This window comes from Aquarana catesbeiana, linkage group LG10 (genome assembly GCF_042186555.1).
Source record: "Aquarana catesbeiana isolate 2022-GZ linkage group LG10, ASM4218655v1, whole genome shotgun sequence".
Lineage (NCBI taxonomy): Eukaryota > Metazoa > Chordata > Amphibia > Anura > Ranidae > Aquarana > Aquarana catesbeiana.
In genome coordinates this window covers 171,423,663-171,443,281 of record NC_133333.1, presented here as the reverse complement: position 1 = coordinate 171,443,281, position 19,619 = coordinate 171,423,663, and the positions used below count along the sequence as shown (strand labels likewise).

General features: G+C 41.7%; 1 protein-coding gene across 6 annotated transcripts in view; it reads left to right on the top strand.

Annotated features, from left to right (window-relative positions):
* Nucleotides 1-19,619, top strand: part of NADK (NAD kinase) — a 162,240-nt gene that overhangs the window by 137,110 nt on the left and 5,511 nt on the right. For all 6 annotated transcript variants that reach the window (XM_073602964.1, XM_073602967.1, XM_073602966.1 and 3 more), the window contains 5 exons: nucleotides 7,572-7,657; nucleotides 11,843-11,945; nucleotides 13,559-13,710; nucleotides 15,343-15,442; nucleotides 15,636-15,793. In XM_073602964.1, coding sequence (XP_073459065.1) covers nucleotides 7,572-7,657; nucleotides 11,843-11,945; nucleotides 13,559-13,710; nucleotides 15,343-15,442; nucleotides 15,636-15,793 — 599 coding nt within the window. The remainder of the gene's footprint in view (nucleotides 1-7,571; nucleotides 7,658-11,842; nucleotides 11,946-13,558; nucleotides 13,711-15,342; nucleotides 15,443-15,635; nucleotides 15,794-19,619) is intronic.

The following is a 19,619-nucleotide window of genomic DNA, read 5'->3' as shown; positions in this document are numbered from 1 at the left end:
AGATTTATTAGATGGTTAAAAACACATTATAAGCCACTCACAGTTACTGAGAGAGTCACAGACTCTAAATCGCATGTAAGGTGTACCAATATGGATGACTTCCCATACAGACAGGAAGTGATGGCATCTGGCTTCCACTCCTTTTCTTTCCTTTACTGCGAAGATGCATTGCATGTTTGTTTTTGTTTTTTTGCCTGGCATACACTTAAAATTGGACTGATGTTCATTCAAATATCAGTGATGGGGAAGGATGATGGGTTACAATATCGATGCAGTTCATTAGACATTCAGTAATTGTGCCAGATGTCTGTATAGTTCAGAGTGAAGAGCTGACCAATCCTAAGAATTGGCTAACCCACCTTACCCTGACATACATAGAAGTTTTGCTGCTTGAAATCTAAATTCACTTTTTAGTGAAGTTACACTTAAAGAAGTAAAGCCTCTTAAAAAAATATACATATATATACCCTGCAAGGCAAAGGCATAATGAGCTAGTATGCATTACTGATGCCTTATTGGTTGGCATGGCGTGGCTCTGATTGGTGGGCCTCTCTATTAAGGATTGGCTATACAGTATCTCCAATCCCTAGAGTTAGCATAGAGCAGCCCCTTTTAATGCAAATCCTTTGCACATACTTTTGAACATGAGATTTAACCTTGTAAGACATTTTCAGGGAAATTAAGTATTTATGATGGGCTGGCCACGACCCTCCTTGCATATTTAAACAAGGGATCCTTTGAAGTGAATGTTTGTAGAACAAAGAGGTTTGGGTCCCATTGTTTAGATACACAAGCTTAGGCACCGACACATCTGTATAACGGAGACTTCTGTGAAGAATCTAACACGCCCACATTGATACAAGTCTAAATTAAATATATTCATATTTACAATCATTTTACAACTATTAATGGAGATTTCCTGTAAACTCATAAGGATATATATATATATATATATATATATATATATATATATATATATATATTATTTAAAGAGTGCATGGGCTGGATCTAGTCTGCTTTTCCAGCATTTTAGACTACGCTGCAATACTGTTAAAAAATAATGCTGAACATGGACAATTCTGTGTAACCATTTCAAAGTAACTGAAGGGGGGATACTGATTCCAGCAAGGCAGTAAAGGGGAACATCTAAAAGGCTTTGTACAGTTACATTCTTTTCACCAATATTTAGAATTCATCTCTTATGTAAGTCTGTTTTAGCAGACCGTGTTGTAGCCTGCACCTGATTAGTTGCAGTTGGTCATGTCTCCACTTCTTTTTAGAGTCACAAAACTCCAGATAGATATAAAAAACAAATTATTGCAGCTATAAATTCATTAATACAGCATTAAATATATTATATTATGTGACTAGTGTAGGTACCTGAATGTGGTATTCGTCTCTGGCAATCCTTTATAGCGGAGCAAGGAAAAGCTTCATGCAAAGATGTTGACAAGGAAGAGTGAGCAGTGGGATAACCTTATCCTTCCGTGGCTGCAGTTTCACTGTCCATTCAGCAGTCTAGAAGCGAATACAGGACATCACTTTATTCTTTCATTGTAAGTGGTGCCATCCAACTTACTATGCTGCCTAAGAGAACTTAATGGACAGAAATACAGACCACTCTCTTATGTGTAACCTCTGTATTTTGATTTTCACCTGGAGCTTTAAAACCAAATCAGGATTGTTGTCTTCACTTGCTGTATACTTATTCTATGCCATTGATTAAAAGTATTAAAATTAGAGGATCAGCATCAGTGCCAGGCAATTAGACGTATATCTCTTAGCACTACATTTCCCAAATGACTGGGCAGGACTAGACATTTATCTTCTGGGGACAATGAAAACTAAAATATAAACCTTCAGTCCGGATTTTGCCCTCAACACTCCATGGAAACTGCTCTCCTTAAACTCTCAAATGACCTACTAACGGCTAAAACCAGTGGACACTATTCTGTACTACTTCTCCTGGATCTCTCTGCTGCCTTTGACACAGTGGACCACCCCCTCCTCCTCAATAAACGCTAAACGCCACTCCTTTGGTCTCCGTGACTGTACTCTTCGCTGGTTCTCATCCTACCTATCCCACCGCTCCTTCAGTGTCATTTATAACTCTACTTCCTCCTCTCCTCTTCCTTTCTCCGTTAGGGGCCCCCAAGGTTCTGTTCTTGGACCTCTCCTTTTCTCAATCTACACCACCTCCCTGGGTCAGTTGATTGCCTCCCACGGCTTTAAATATCATCTCTATGCTGATGACACCCAAATCTATCTCTCCACCCCCCAGCTCTCTCCATCTGTGTCCTCACGCATTACCAACTTACTAGCAGACATATCAGTCTGGATGTCACATCACTTCCTCAAACTTAACCTATCCAAAACCGAGCTCATGATATTTCCTCCCTCAGGTGCCACTTCCCCTGATTTCTCTGTCAATATCAACGGCTCAACTATCAACCCATCTCCCCACGCCAAAGTCCTAGGTGTAATCCTGGACTCTGTACTAACCTTTCGACCCCACATTCTATCACTATCACTATCCAAAACTTGCCGCCTCAACCTCCGCAATATCTCCAAGATACGCCCCTTCCTAACCAATGTCACCACAAAGCTTCTAATCCACTCCCTGGTCATCTCCCTCCTCGACTACTGCAACTCCCTCCTCATTGGCTTACTTCTAAATAGGCTATCCCGCCTTCAGTCCATCATGAACGCTGCTGCCAGGCTCATCCACCTCACAAACCGCTCAGCGTCTGCTATACCCCTCTGCCAATCCCTCCATTGGCTGCCACTCAGTCACCAAATTAAATTCAAGATACTAACTATAACTTACAAAGCCATCCACAACCTGGCCCCCAGCTACATCTCTAACCTAGTCTCAAAATACCAACCTAATCGTTCTCTTCGCTCCTCCCAAGATCTCCTGCTCTCAAACTCCCTTGTCACCTCATCCCATGCTCACCTTCAGGACTTCTCCAGAGCCTCTCCCATGCTCTGGAATTCTCTACCCCAATCTGTCCGATTTTTCTCCTACTTTATCCACTTTGAGACGATCCCTGAAAATTCATCTCTTCAGAGAAGCCTATCTGGCCCCCATCTAACAACTGTACATTTATCTTCTCAATCAGCACATCACCCACAGTTATCAACTCTTGCATCTCTTGACCTTCCCTCTTAGATTGTATTTGAAAAACCATTGCGCAAATACTGTGTGACATAAAAAATAGCAAAACCCACCATTTTATTCTCTAGGACCTCTGCTTTAAAAAAATTATATATATTGTTTGGGGGTTCTAACTAATTTTGTAGCAAAATATAAACTGATTTTTACATGTAAACAAAAGTGGCAGAAAAAGGCCTGGAGGTCAAGTGGTTAAAGGCGCAAGACCTTTTTGTAATGCAGGTGGTGGAGGTGTCTGCTATTGCCCAATCTGATCTCGCTGAACGTAACTGTCTTTGTGGATTTGATCACGATTGGTGGATTGTATCACGTTTTTTTTTTTTTTTTTTTTTTTTTTTTTTTTTTATGAAGAACTGTTATGTGGTGATGTTGGATTACAATTACACACATGTCTATAGTTATCACAATTCTGATTTGTTAATTTGGTATTTATGTTAATGATTTTTTTGTAATATAAATCAGTGCAGCATGTTTTTATACACAAGTTTCTTTTCATTCCAGTGGAATGCCGTCTACAAATATTGATGGTTACACTTGCCACTTCCTTCTACATTTGAGCATTAGTTGTCTTTTATTCCATGGCATTTTTCCTGCCAGACCAGTGTAAAACTCTTATTATCTGCATTCTCTGCATTCTTGAAATTCATTGAGCTTAATGTATTAGATGTAGATTTTGGGAGCCAACTCATCTTGTGAATTCTCCCCAGCCAAAATATACTACAGTGGGTATGGAAAATAATATCGCCCCCCCCTTTTTTTCAAATAATCACCCCCCCCCCTTTTTTTTTTTTTTCCAAATAATCACATCTTGTTGCGTTGCAGCCTGAAATGAAGACATACACAGTTTTTGTTTTATCCAGCTGTAATTACTCAACTTATAAGCAACAAAATGTGATCATTTTAAAGGGGGGTGATTATTTTCTATATTTCTACACAAAACTGTATATTACTCCCCCCCCCCCCCCCAAAAAAAAATGATTTACTGTTTCTTTAACCACTTCCCATCCAGGCCAATTCTGACATTTCTCTCCTACATGTAAAATCATTGTTTTGCTAAATAATGTTTAGAACCCCTATATAATGTTTAGAACCCCTAAACATTATATATGATTTTTTTAAGCAAAGACCCTAGAGAATACAATGGCAGTCGTTGCAACTTTTTATCCCGCACGGTATTTGCGCAGCAATTTTTTGAACACTTTTTTTTTTTTCCAAAAAAAAAAAAAAAAAAAAAAAAAAGTTTCATACTTTAAAAAAAACAAAACATCAATGCTAACCCAATTTTTTTGCATAATGTGAAAGATGAAGTTACGCCAAGTAAATAGATACCTAACATGTCATGCTTCAAAATTGCACACACTCATGGAATGGCGCCAAACTTCGGTACTTAAAAATCCCCATAGGCGACACCTTAAAAATTTTTACTGGTTACATGCTTTGGGTCACAGAGGAGGTCTAGGGCTAGAATTATTGCTCTTGCTCTAACATTCACGGCGATACCTCACATGTGTGGTTTGAACACCGTTTTCATATGTGGGCAGGATTTACGTATGTGTTCGCTTCTGCGTGCAAGCACGGGGACAGGGGGGCTATAAATTTTTTATTTATTTTTTTTATTAATTTTATTTTTGTTTTTTTAGTTTGACACTTTAAAAATAAAAAAAAAAAATAAAAAATTGATCACTTTTATTCCTATTGCAAGGAATGTAAACATCGTTCGGTCCTCTTTACAGTGAGATATGGGGTCAATAAGACCCCACATCTCACCTCTAGGCTTGGAAGCCTGAAATAAAAAAAATAAATAAAACTGTCTCGGCTTCCCAGCCGAGGCGGCGCCATTGAATGCAGAGGCCGGGTGTGACGTCATAACATCGCGCAGGGCCTCCGAACGATCATAGAGATTCCGGCAACCATCTGGTGCGCCGGAAACCTCTATCGTCACCATCCGGGGCCGGCGGATCCTGTGTCCGACTCGCCAACGGAAGCAGTGAGTCGATAAAAGCACCGAAGGGGGGGGGGCGTCCCCTCTCACCGCCCGTAAGAACGATCAAGCGGCGGAACAGCCGCTATGATCATTCTTATGGTGCAGGTAATCACCGGCTGAAAAAGCCGATATCTGAATGATGCCTCTAGCTGCAGGCATCATTCAGATATACCCCAGCAAAGTCAAGGACGTCATATGACGTACCTTGGGCGAGAAGAGGTTAAACATGGAATGGAGGATTTAATGACCATACAGGTACCTGAACATTTTTTTCAGGGATGTTAACATCCAAGATACAGTCTCCAGATGCCAGCCATCTTTGTTCAGTTCAGAAATTGTAAGAAAAAGGGGAACTCATAAGTACCCATACCCAAGGAGGACCTAACATGTTTCACTCTAAAAAGAGCTTTGTCAGAGGTACTTTAAACTACTTTGTTTTTTGATAAGTTTTCATTTTTCTTACACATGGTCCAGTTAAGTGGGCTTTGAATTTGGTCTACCTTATGTAAGCAAATAGTGCATGAATGGACAGAGAGAGGCTGGCACTATTGGTAAGCCGGGCTTCAGGGAGCTAGATTAAGCCTTTTAGTGTGTGCAGTACCTTTGAGTATAGAGCCAAAGCCCTTATACAGCCTGAAGGGGACAGGTTTGTCCTCTATTGTCCACTGCTCACTGCTGCTTTAGATGTGGGCACTATGAGACCAGTTATATGAGCCAAACTTATGACACCTCCCGTTTTTATCCTTGGGTTATGCAGTTTCTCACTCAATTTGGCATTTACAGTTTACTACATGGCACTTTGTTTGCAATTTTAATTGGGTTGAATAAAATTGATGTTTTTAGGCCAGTGGTTCGTGGTGTGTGGGTAGGTGCACCCCATTCATGTTACTGCATAATTTGACAAGGGACCATATAGTTTTTGTTCTGTTAAAAAGAAATCCTGATGGAAGATTGGTATCCCCTTCCTACAGTGAGGTATGCATAAAAGGGTATGCAGTGCAGAGATCTCACCACAAGAGACTCCAAGTGATAGAAGGTAATGTTGGGTGGTTAAATATATGGCATCTATCAAAACAATGAACTACCAATTGTTGCTCTAGGGAGCCTTTTAAATATGTCCAAGCTAAGGTTTTAAAAGCCCTATGAATATTCGTTCTAAGAAAAAGTAATTTTCAGATACTAAATACGTTTATAATATCTTCCTGATGTTTTTTCAATGCCAGTAGTGACAGGACGTTCCAATCTACTGCTCCTTATTGTGGCTTTCTGTTTTAAATACAAAGTGATAGTGCCTGTCTTGTACGTGTGTATTCACCTGCCTTTTGTTCTATACCTATGGACATGGAAGGATTAGTATATATACACAGTCTCTTGTTCTTCTTGAGTGACAGTTTATTCAGACCTTAACTGCACCACTGTTGAAGCACGTCTCTAACACAAATCATCTTGACCATGGCACACTTGATTGTCATTGTTAATGTTTGTAACCCTAAAAAAAAAAAAAATTTGATTCTGTTCCCTTAAAGCATGAATAACAGCACGGTGCTTGTGCTGTGTCATTTGCCCCCCCCCCCCCAAATGCCTGGCTGATCCTGCCCGGTTCTGCCCTCCCTCTGTAAACTGCCAACAGTTTATCAAGGCTGCTGAGCCCTGACACTGTAGTTTACGTGCCTTCATTATCCGCAGCCCTGCTCTGTCCTTCTCTGTCGTCCTCGCCCCCCTCCCTCCCTCCCTGCCTGTCGGCTCAAGACACTGCCCGTCCCCTCCCCTCCTAGACTAGGTTAGACTAGATTATATTCATCCCATCCCCTCTGTTAAATAACAATATGTGTCTGTGTCTGAGCTATATAAAAACAATGCCAATATCAGAGCATCTCCTGGTGCTCACGTGGCTCCTAGTCTCTCTCCTCCGTCAGTGGCAGATTCTCGGCCCCTCCCGCTGTAGCAGTCAGCCTGGGAGAGGAGAGAGACGACGAGTCATGAGAGTACTGGGAGACGCTCAGATATAAGGTAAAATTCAGCATCGTTTTTATATAGCACAGACACTGGGACACATATCGTTATTTAACAGATGGGATGAATATAATATAGTGGCTTTACAACCACTTTAATTTATGCTCAGCAAGGCGAATGCTGCATGACTAGTGGCACTTTTACAGCCCGTAAGTATTTATAAGTTCCAGACTTGAAATGCAAATTAGATTTAAAGTTTTGCTATGTAGAAAACGAACAGTGATCAATGTGCTTGTCTGGCACTCTGCAATCTTGACTCAGTCTCAACATTTTTGATTTGTTGGACAAGCACTCTTAATTCCTGTTTTAATTTTTGCTCATTCCTTCTTTTTTGTAGGTTATAATTAAGAATCTTAAGCGTTTCTTTTTTGCCCATTTGTTTCAATGTTTTTTTTCTAGATTTTGATGACATCTCTAATCAGATTGACTTTATTATTTGCCTTGGGGGAGATGGGACCTTGTTGTATGCATCATCGCTTTTCCAGGTAAGATCAAATTCTTGGAAGGACATTAAGGCTGCATATGTACCTTCGTGTTCCAGGAACATGCACAGAAACACACTGTTCTGCACGTGTTCCTGGAAACTCATGAAAAAAGTGTCAAAATGCACATTACATTTGGGGTGACATTATTGCATGGGAAAACATGCAGAATTGCAAAAAAGTGACACTTGCTACAAAAAGAAGGTGCAGGGGCTACTTTGGTGCATTTGTCATGCATAAGCCAGCCCATTCAAGGGATTAGTCTGCCCTATGCTGTCACGGGAGACACAAAAAAAAAGGCTTTAGCGAAAGAGGATATTGCGGAGACTCTAATAATGGCAATAGTGACCCTCAGCAGGATGATGCCTCTGCTGCTGCCAGTTTGTGATTGTTTAAAGTGGAATTCCACCCAAAAATGGAACTTCCGCTTTGAGTGATAGTGATCCCCTGACATGCCATATTTGGCATGTCATTTTTTGGGGGGGGGGGGGGGGGGGTAGATACCCTCTTTTTAGAGGCATCCAGCTCCCACTTCCTCCTGAGGGTCCGCGGCGCCGGAAGGAAGTTCACATCTCCCCCTCCCTCCCTGCAATCTTCTGGGACACGTCACAGATCCCAGAAGATTGCCTGGGCATTCACAACGCGCAGCAAGGCTCGAGCATGCGCAGTGCGTGCCCAGCTGTGAAACCACAGCCCGACGCCTACAATAAGAATGCCGGCGCCGTGGAGAGGATCAGGGCTTCATACGCCCACATTGCTGGACTGTGGGACAGGTGAGTATCTGATTATTAAAAGTCAGCAGCTACACTTTTTGTAGCTGCTGACTTTTACATTTTTTTTTTTTTTTTTTTTTTTTTTTGGCGGAAATCTACTTTTGAGTTTTATATGTCCGTGTCCGTTCGGTGTTGATCAAATATGCATGAATATACATGTGTGAAAAGACTTCTCCTAGTTTGTTCTTGAAAAGCTGGATCCCCTATTGCAGAACCAATGCTTAGTGATCTTAGCGCTGTAAAACTAAATGGTGAGAAAACATTTTGTGTAGATCAGGGGTATAATTCCAAGTGCATAATTATAGAGGTGTCTCGGTCCAACCCTTCATTGCCATTTTTTGACCTCAGTAAAGCTTTACAATAAGCCCCGATTCACACTGGGACGACTTGTCAGGCGACTTAGCCGCCTGACAAGTGGCATCCCGTCCTGTACAATGGAACCGTTCTAATCAGAGCAACGCAAGTCGCTCCGACTTAGGAAAAGGTTCCTGTACGACTTTGGGGGCGACTTGCATTGACTTCTATACAGAAGTCCTTTTGCAAGTCGCCGCTTCTGTCGTGTCCAGGTCGCCTGAGGCAGTCGCGCTGCCTTGGTGTGAATCGACACTAAGAACAGGTCTGAGCTGTTTTTTTACTCTGAAACCTATATTATTAAATTTTTCATCCTGAGGCAGACACCTGGCCCATGATGCTGTCAGTACTGTTTCACCTGCACCACCACCTGTTTCTCAGTACTATGTGCACATAGTTCCTTTGCTTATCGCTTGTCCAGACAAGCAGTTGTTCATACACTTAAACTAATTATTTAAATAAAATATTAAATGGAATGTAAAAAATGGGTTTCTTTCTTTCTTCATATTATAATCAAAACTAAACCAAATAAAAACAAATAAAATAGTTTTTCTGAGATGAAACATTGCATGTGTATGTTATGTATTTTAATGTCCAACCAGCAGGTGAAGCTTAAAGTGACACTCAACCATATCCTTATTCTCCAAAAATTGGGATTGGTGATTGGTCACAGCTCTTCACGTAGTAAAGAGCTTACGTCAGAAGCTCTGTACTGAGATCGGAAATGCGATGTGCCAGAGTGACACACCACCGATCGCCACTCTGTGCGCCCACGAGCAGCTTATCCTGATGGACGTCATATCATAACTGATCCCCCGCTCGGCCGTCATTCTACTATAGGCCAGGCAAGATGTGGTTAATAAACTAAAAATACGGTCTGCCACCACAGAGGAACCCCGGTTTCAATTGGCTTTTGGGACGCTGATGAGCGCTCTCATAGTCCGCTGATATGTCCTCCAGCTTTCAAACACAAAGCCTGTACAGAAGTATGGGATGAAAGCCGGGGGACATGTCTGCAGGAGCCTGACATTGCACCCATGATCAGTAGGATCATTATTGCAATGCTTTCCAGGCTTCTGCAGGGAAAAAAAATGCTAAATGCACTTTTTTTTTTTCCTGCAAAATATGTTTTTTTATTATTTTTTCTATAACGGTTAATGTATCCTTTAACTGCTTCCCAACCAGCACACGCAGATATACTTCGGCAGAATGGCTCTGGTGGGCAAAAGGGCGTACAGGTACATCCCTTTTAAGAAGCGGTGCTGCACGCCCACCGCATTGACCGTGACCGCGGGTCCCACAGACTCGATGTCCGCCGGGTGCCCGTGATCGTGTCATGGAGAGGTAAAACGGGGAGATGCTTTTGTAAACAAAGCATTTCCCCGTTCTGCCTAGTGACAGGACAGAGATCACTGCTCTCTGTCATCGAGAGCAGTGATCGCTGTCGTGTGTTGCAGCCCCTCCTCCCCACAGTTAGAATCACTCCCTAGGACACACTTAACCCCTTCATCGCCCCCTAGTGGTTAACCTCTTCCCTGCCAGTGTCATTTACAAAGCAATCAATGCGTTTTTATAGCACTGATCGCTGTATAAATGACAATTGTCCCAAAATAGTGTCAATGTCCGATGTGTCCACCATAATGTCGCAGTCCCAATAAAAATCGCAGATCGCGGCCATTTTGTAGACGCTATAACTTTTGCACAAACCAATCAATATATGCTTATTGCGATTTTTTTTTTTTTTTTTTTTTACCAAAAATATGATGAAGAATACATATCAGCCTAAAGTGAGGAAAAAAATGTTTTTTTTATATATTTTTGAGAGATATTTATTATAGCAAAAAAGTTAAAAAAAAAAAAAAAAAAAAAAAAAAAATTTTTTTTTCAAAATTGTCGCTTTTTTTACTCTATTTGTGGTAAAAAAAAAGGACGTCAATTTTGTTGTTGGGTACAACGTCGCACGACCACGCATTTGTCAGTTAAAGCGTTGCAGTGCCGAATCGCAAAAAGTGCTCTGGTCGGGAAGGGGTAAATCCTTCCAGGGCTGAAGTGGTTAAATATTATTGTTAAAACAAATACTGGGTACATACAGTATTAAATGCAGATATTACACCAATCAGCCATAACATTATGACCACTGACCAGTAAAGTGAATAACGTTTATTCTTTTTTTACAATACCACCTGAAAGAGGGTGTGATATATATTAGGCAGCAAGTTAATATGTTGTCCCTGAAGTTGATGTGTTAAAAGCAGAAAAAATGGGGAAGTTGAGGATTTGAGCAACTTTTGTCAAGGGCCAAATTGTAATGACTGTAACGGGTCTTGGCATCTCCAAAACTGCAGCTCAAATGGGATGTTTCCTGTATGCAGTGGCCAGGAACTAGTCTTGTAGTGAGAGAGGGCTGACCCATATAGTTTAATCCAGTAGAAGAGCTACTGTAGCTCAAATTGGTGAAAAAGTTTTTATGCTGGTTCCAATAGGAAGGTGTCACAACATACAGTACATTACAGTTTGCTGTGTATGGGGCTATGTGGTTACAAGACCGGTCAGGATGCCCATGCTGACCCGTCTCCACAGCATCTACAATGGGCACAAGAGCATCAGAACTGGACCACGGAGCAGTGGACGGAAGTGGCCTGGTCTGACAATCCACGTTTTCTTTTATATCATGTGGATGATAGGTTTCTGGGGAAAAGATGGCACCAGAATACAATATGGGAAGAAGGCAACCCAGCAGAGGCATTATGATGCTTTGGGCAATGTTCTGCTGGGAATCCTTGGATCCTGCCATTCATGTGAATATTACTTTGGACTACTCAATATTAGGTGGGTGGTCATCATCATATGACTGGCTGGTGTCTACATCATTTTAAAAACCCTTGAGTTAAAAAAAATAAATATAATAAAACCTTTAAAGTTCCTCTAAAAATCTTTCAGTGGATTATCCTGTTTACCAATTTCCTACCGAAGGAACATTCCTTTTGGCAAAGTTTGTGACGTATGTGTATCACTTTTCCCACGCATTGCCTCAAGATGGGAGTAACTCTCTTTCTCTCTGCAGGACAGTGTCCCTCCTGTGATGGCGTTTCACTTGGGATCACTGGGGTTTCTCACCCCTTTCAGCTTTGACAACTTCCAGACGCAAGTCACTCAGGTTATAGAAGGTAAGAAAAGCCACTGAGGTCAGCACACGGGCAGCCAAACTCCTCTGCAGTGGGCAAAGCCCTGGCGTTCCTCTATTGTCTCAGCAGAGTTAATGATCACTCAGTGAATAGTGTGTGCTGCAATTGGCATGTTTCTTTGTGTGAGAGCAATTTGCTAAGCAGGCTGAAAAGAAGGCTGGTTACCTCTGCTGATCTGTGTACTGGGGACAAGTTGGCAGTCAGTAAACGGGCTTCGTTTTTTGTTTACATGGGGGAAAAATGTAAAAAGCTCAAACATAAAGGAGTAAAGCAAACACCATGTGAGCAAATCTCTATACTAATGTACATACAGTTCCTTTTGTGAAGAACATTTACAGTGTCCTAAAGGCTATGTACAAACAATTTTGTTTGTGTTTGAGCTGTTTTCCTTTCCCTACAAGTCAATGTGGATTCAAAAGAAGCTCAAATCAGCTTGATGCAGCTCAGAAGCATTTTGCAGCATCTTCCTGAGCAACTGAAGGAAAGTTAAAGCGTTTGTTACCCCAACACTTCATATTCCTGATATGTGTCTGCTGTACCATGTACTTGTATGAGAAAGTATCCTGTTCTCTTTGTATTGTTTCAATTGTGTGAAATCCCTGGTGTTCCTGCTAGTGTCCCCTTGCTATTAAAAACTGACAACACTAAGCAGGAGAGCACACTGTGGTCAGTTCTCTAGCTATGCTGGGAACTCAGTGTACTCTCTTCCAATGATCAGACTTCCCCTGACACATCCCCACTGCACAGCCTTTCACTGGCAAGCTGTGTGCTCCTGCTTCTCCTCCCCCAACTCTTATGCAGCTTAGAACAGATGGAATATGATCATTTATAAACAAGGGAAAAGGGTATTTATAATGTGTTTTTTTTTTTTTATCTATTCAAAAATGTTTTGCTTTTCATTTTAAACTGAGTGGGTTGATTGTAAACAATCGCTTTAAAGAGAGACTGGCACTTTGCCTGCTTAATGCAAATTGAGAGGGTCTACACATAGCCCACAATCCCTAAGCATGTACAGTATACTTTCCAAGCCACGCTCACTATCTCCCAACACTGCTGGAGACCTCGCAAACAGAGGAGGGATTTTGAATATGGGGGAGCACATGAATCCCTATGTGTGAAATCAGCTGATCACCATACCCAAGCACTGTCACTTGGAGGTTCCATGATATCGCCCCCCCCCTCCCTTCTATTCTCTGACACTGGAGCTTATACAATAAATTCACAGTGGGGAGGTGGCAAAGGAACATGGGTGTTAAAGTATAAATGCTTGTGGGTGGTAGGCTATATGCAGACACAGTAAGGACTCTTTCAGACCTCTTTCTGAAAAGCATTCCAGTATGGCAGCAGCCGGTAGGCATTCAGAAAGCAAAGCTGCTCCCCAGTAGATACAGTAAAGTTAGTGAGCATTGTCAGCCTAGCTTAAGAATTGAACTGTTACTGGCAGGAATACCACATGAAAAAAAAAAAAGTGTGAAAGATGGAAACAAGTGCAGCCATCACATCTGAAGACTGGTAAGCTGCCACATATTACAGCTTGTGAGTGTAGAAATGCTTTAATCTCTTCACTATACCTAGACTTTTACATATTCTTGCAGGTAATGCAGCCCTGGTCCTCAGGAGCAGGCTAAAAGTGAAGGTGGTCAAGGATCACAGGGAGAAGAAATCCTTGGTACAGAATGGACTGGAGGAAAATGGCCTAATTGTCAACAAACCTGAGAAGGAGCTGATCAAACAAACAAAGTATCAGGTGTGTACCTTTTTATCAGGCCTGCCTTTTGCTGTTATTTTTGTAGTTGATGAAAATATTTGTGAACATTCTACTATTGTAGCCAATTGTTCCACATTACAAAGCATTTTCTAACTAACTGCATTTATTAAAAAATAGCAATTGCTTTTTATGGTGATCACGTGACCTCACCATGACCTACAATCTTCCCTGTTTCCCATTGCAGGGCGGCATATCTTTGTATGTCGGAGCACATACAGCAGCTCCCGTTTTCTGCTTGGACTTGCTGGACACACTGCCTACACCTACCCCACTCAGCCCTGCTTTGCTTATTGATGGCTGCTTCCAGTAGAGGACGCATTCAATCCACGCAGCAGGACTGGGCGGGGGAGTGGCTGCCAAAACTGGTTATGGGAGATGCAGGCATGCTGTGCATCAGCACAGCATCCTATAACTCAAAGCAAGGTGTACAGCTACATAAACTGACTACGCCAGCTCTGATCTACTTCTGATTGACTTTTGGTAGAAGTGGGACTGGCGCGATTATCGGGTATTTTTTACTCATCAAAGAAAGAAAAAAGATTTATCAACACTTGCATAAAAACAGAGACACCTATTTTCAATGTTACTTTGGGGTAATATACACATTAGGTTGAAAGAGATATTAAAGGATAGGTTCAACAAATCATGAATAACCTGTAATAATTCTGTTCCTGTAGTATGTTTTGGGATGTCCTAATAAAGGATCTTAGATCATCATAGTGGTGTGCTGCCTTTTTTTTCTGTTTCTGTTGTACACGGAGGCAAGCCAGGGTGGGCACCCACTGGATCCATCGGGCTTCTATTTCTCACCTGGAGCAGCGAGTTCTCCTTGTTCAGTTTATGAAATACTTACCTTAGGATGAAGCCCTCCAGTGGCATGCTGAGAGGGCTGAAATCTTCCCCCGGTGTTTCTTCCAGGTTCGAGGGCTCCGGCGATGTGAGTGGACCGAGCCGCAATGACTTCACTCCCGCACACGTGCGGGGGCCCTTGGTTCCGGCACAAAGCTCTGAAGGTCCAGCGCGGTATGCCGGACCTGCAGAGCCCATGTGCCGGTGACATCACCGGCTGCATCCAGGGTGAATATTTACTAAACTGTGCACGTTTAAGAGATATTCATTTTACTTACAGGTAAGCCCTATTATAGGCTTACCTGTAGGTAAAAATATCAAAGCGGGCTTTACTACCCCTTTAAAAGAAGTACATTTTATGACTTTACTGAAATGTGAAATAACACATTTGGTTTGGGCTCGGTTCACACTACTACAATGCAGCTTTGATGCGATATACAGTGCGATTATGTGGTGCAACTTTGCACCCTTTGCATGTTCTATGGGGCTAATCACACTGTAAATTGCACCAAAGTAGTGCAGCAACCTTTTTCAAAACCGCACCATTCTTAGTCGCATTGATTAGAAAGAGCACAACAAGATTTCCCTTGTCATATGATTCTGTGCAACTCAAGTGCCATTAGAAGTCTCACTATCCTGAACCAGACCTTTAATTGTTTGGGTTTATATACACTTTATAATTTTACAAATGATATAATACAATTTGAATATTAAAGAAATAAGCCTAGCATGGTCACATGATGTGTAATGTGTAAATTTCAGGTCCTGAATGAAGTAGTAGTGGACAGAGGTCCTTCTTCTTATCTCTCCAATGTCGACGTCTTCCTGGATGGGCACCTCATTACCACAGTTCAGGGAGATGGTATGTTACTATGCTTGTGCTCCTCTAGACTTCTCATGTAGATGAACAGGATTGGCACAGTTTGTGTAGAGATGGCTAAATGTAACAATTGAACTTGCTGTTCATTGATCACTAAATAAGTATACAAAGTGGGGAACAATGAACGGATGTGTAATAATTGCTATGATCACTGTTTGTGGTCTTTCTTCTGCAGGGGTCATTGTGTCTACGCCAACAGGCAGCACCGCTTATGCAGCCGCAGCTGGAGCCTCCATGATTCACCCTAATGTACCTGCCATTATGATCACCCCAATCTGTCCCCACTCTCTTTCCTTCCGGCCAATTGTGGTCCCCGCAGGAGTGGAACTTAAAGTAAGTTTTTTTTTTTTTTTTTTTATCTGTTACTTTTTCTGTAAGCATTGATGATGGTATGGCATGACAAAAAGAGGATAGCACCACTCAAAAGCCTTTTCAAGTGACGTTGGATCTACACAGCTGAGATTTTGGCCAATACAACTTGTATGATATGATCCCAAAACGTTTTTATAAACAGTCTTCTGTGTCCAGTTTAGCTTTCAGTTTAAACCTGCTAAATACATTCCAAGTGCATAAAAAATAAAAATAAAAAAAAGTGGTGCAAACTCCAGGGGGAGGGGGGGTGGGGGGAGTGACATACATGCACAAAGACCAACAAGCCTGATGGCACAGCGATCCTTATGAGGTAGCAACAAAATCAAAGCTTCTCCCAAAATAACATACATTTTCTCTCCAGTTGCCTCAGGATGGCGATGTTGAGGTCTTGCCTCCTCTCCCCCTCTCTCTCTCTACCTCTTTACCACCCCTACACTGCTTCCAGAAAGAGAGAGGTCCAGAGAAGGGAACCTCAGAAAACAGGAAAAGAACCTTCACAAAAATCTGATACTACCAAAACGAAAATATCTAAAGCCATACAATCTCTTACAACTCAGATTGCAACACAGTATAGATTAAAATGTTTTAACTAATAAAATATGTGAAAATTATATAAAACAAAATTAAATTCAGAAAAACAAACCCCGTCGCACTGTGTGCACTCAAAAATGCAAACGTGTATGGTGCAAACATTTATGTAATCAGTGATTACACCACACGCTTCGAACATCAGAGCGAGAACAGTAATTCTAGGGCCATCATTTACCGTTCACTCTAAACTGATAACCTGTAATGGCTTTTCAAGCAGTGCTAATGGGCAATTTTTGGTAATGTCGTTTTTCGCTATTTCACAGGTATGCACAATTTTAGGGCTTGAAATGTTTGGCATCTTATTAATAGAAGCAACCCTTTTTTTTTATATTTTACAACAAAAAATGGGTATTATGTTTGTGTGCACTCAGTCTTTTTAGTTTATTTTTTACTGAAAATATGGGTTTGACAAACCGTTGCACAAATATCATGTGACTTGCAGCTGGCAACATTTTTTTTTCTGCATAGACTTTGTTTTCAGAAAATATTATATTGTGTGCTGGGTTTTTTTTTCTAGCAAAAATGCAGATTATCCATTTAAAGCATCGTTCCACTTTAAGCACTTGTGACCCCCTGACATGCCACATTTGGCATGTCATTTTTTGGGGGGGTACCTAATTTCCACAGGTACCCAGCTCCCACTTCCTCTCCTGGCGCCACGGCGCAGAGTGGAAGTTCACCTCTCCCCCCTCCCTCCCATCTTCTGGGACACATCACAAGTCCCAGAAGATTGCCCGGCCATTCACAAGGCACAGCGCGGCTCGCGCATTCACAGTGCACACCTGGCTGTGAAGCCACAGCCGTGCGTCAACACTTGCAATGCCGGCGTCTCAGAGAGGACAAGTAGAGAAGCGAGGCTTCGGGCGGCCACATCGTTGGACCGGTGAATGTCTGTTAAAAGTCAGCAGCTACACTTTTTGTAGTTGCTGACTTTTAAATGGGTGGAACTCCGCTTTAACCACTTCAATACTGGGCACTTTCACCCCCTTCCTGCTCAGGCCAATTTTCAGCTTTTAGTGCTGTCGCACTTTGACTGACTGTTGAGCGATCATGCAACACTGTACCCATATGACATTTTTATCATTTTCTTTCCCACAAATAGAGCTTTCTTTTGGTGATATTTGATCAGCACTGGTATTTTTTGCTGAACAATAAAAAAAGACCAAAGATTAAAAAAAAAAAAAAAAAAAAAAAGATTTTCTTTGTTTTCTGTTAGACCCCTTCACACAGGCTTGTCTGTGCACGGACTCTGCTTTGCTTAGCAGGGATCATGCATTACTGATGAGCATCCCTGATGGGCACTGAGTGGCATCTCTGTGGGCACTGCTGATGGGGCTGCGCTGATAATCAGTGCTTTTTCTGCTGGAGACACTCTGCTGCTATTTACACCTGAGTCCTGGTTTGGCCACTTTGTATTTTTAGTATTCAATTCTACACGGCTGCCTTTAGTTTTGTGTGTTTGTTCTCTAAATGTGTTTTTATATACATATAAATATATAGTTGTACCATGTTTGGCCCTGATATTTCATTCAGTTGATCTGTTCTACTACCTGGAATGTGACATGGCCTCTGTTGGCTTTCTTTGTATGTGCAGTTTGCTTACTGTCAAAGTTTTTTTTTGTAAAAGAAAATCTCCATAGGCGATGCTTTCAAAATGTTTACATATTACCAGTTTAGGGTTACAGAGGAGATCTGGTGCTAGAATTATTGTTCTCACTCTAACTTTTGCGGCGATACCTCAATTGTGGTGCAAAAAAAATTTACATATGTGGGCATGACCTACTTATGTATTATTTTATTTAAAAAATTTATTTTTACACTGTACCTTTTAAAAAGTTTTTTTGATCACTTTTTTGCTGTCACAAGAAATGTAAACATTTCTTGTGACAACAATGAAGCATGACAAGTTCTCTTTATGAAGGGTTCTGGGGTCAGTTAGACCCCACATCTCTCCCACAATGTAAAGCATTCGATCAAAAAAACACAATTGATCTAATGCTTAAAAAAATCTTTTTTTGAAGGTGCCTTCTTAACATCGGAGGTAGCGTCATGACATCACTCTGGTCCTCCTAGGCCATAGAGATTAGCAGAGGCCATCTTTCCTCTCCTTATCTCTGTGGCCAGCTGCCGCAACAGCCATATCGGTTTTCGGGCTTCCCAATGAGCCTGGTGGACCCAAGAACCACCGCAGAGCTGTGGGGGGGGGGAACCCTTCCCACCGCTTCTAAAAATGATCCAGCAGCTAATGTGCCACTTTTTGCAGAAATAGCAGTGCCTGAGGGAAATTTTAATACCGGGGTTATGGCATTTACCTACAGCCATAGCCCCAGTATTAGACATCAAACCAGTTATGCGGTCAGCAAGTGGTTATAACGTGTGTAAAAAAGGGTCCTGTAGAAAGCTGGTTAAAATGAAGGTTCAATTAGGCTTAAAGGGGTTGTAAACCTACGTGTTTTTTCACCTTGATGCATCCTATGCATTAAGGTGAAAAAACACCTGTCAATGACCGGCCCCCCAGCCCCCCCGCCCCCCCGTTTTACTTACCTGAACCCTCGAACTTGACCAACGGGGACACGCTGTCTCTCTGCCCGGGATTCTCGGCTCTTTATTGGATAGATTGATAGCAGCGCAGCCATTGGCACCCGCTGCTGTCAATCAAATCAGATGTGGGGAGGGACGCAGAATGCTGGACTCAGCAGCTTCTCTGAGGGGGTTATCAGATGTGGGGAGAAGCCAGAAGAGCAGGTTCGGGGCCTCTCTGTGCAAAACAAGCTGCACAGTGGAGGTAAGTATATGTTTGTTTATTTTTTTTTTAATGTTTTACCTTTGCAATCACTTTAAATTAGTAACATGTAGAGAACTCTGTCATGCTGTCACTACTTTTGTCTGTATGCAGCCGCTACAGGCTGAGTATTGTCCTTATGTGCTTTTTATTAAAGTATGGATAGACAAATGCATCATTATATAATAATACAAATGCTGAGCACATGCAAATCTTCTCAGTCAGGTGTTGCCACAGTGCAAAAAAAAAAAAGTGTTTGCCACTGTTGTGAACTACCTTACCCAAGTTTACAGAATGGTATATACATTGCATGTGTGCATACTAATAGTCTCCAGGTTGCCAATTTAAGTTTAACTAGTAAAATGTAAACCTTGCCAGCTCTTTCTATCTTGTGTTCCTTTTGGCACTGGCCTC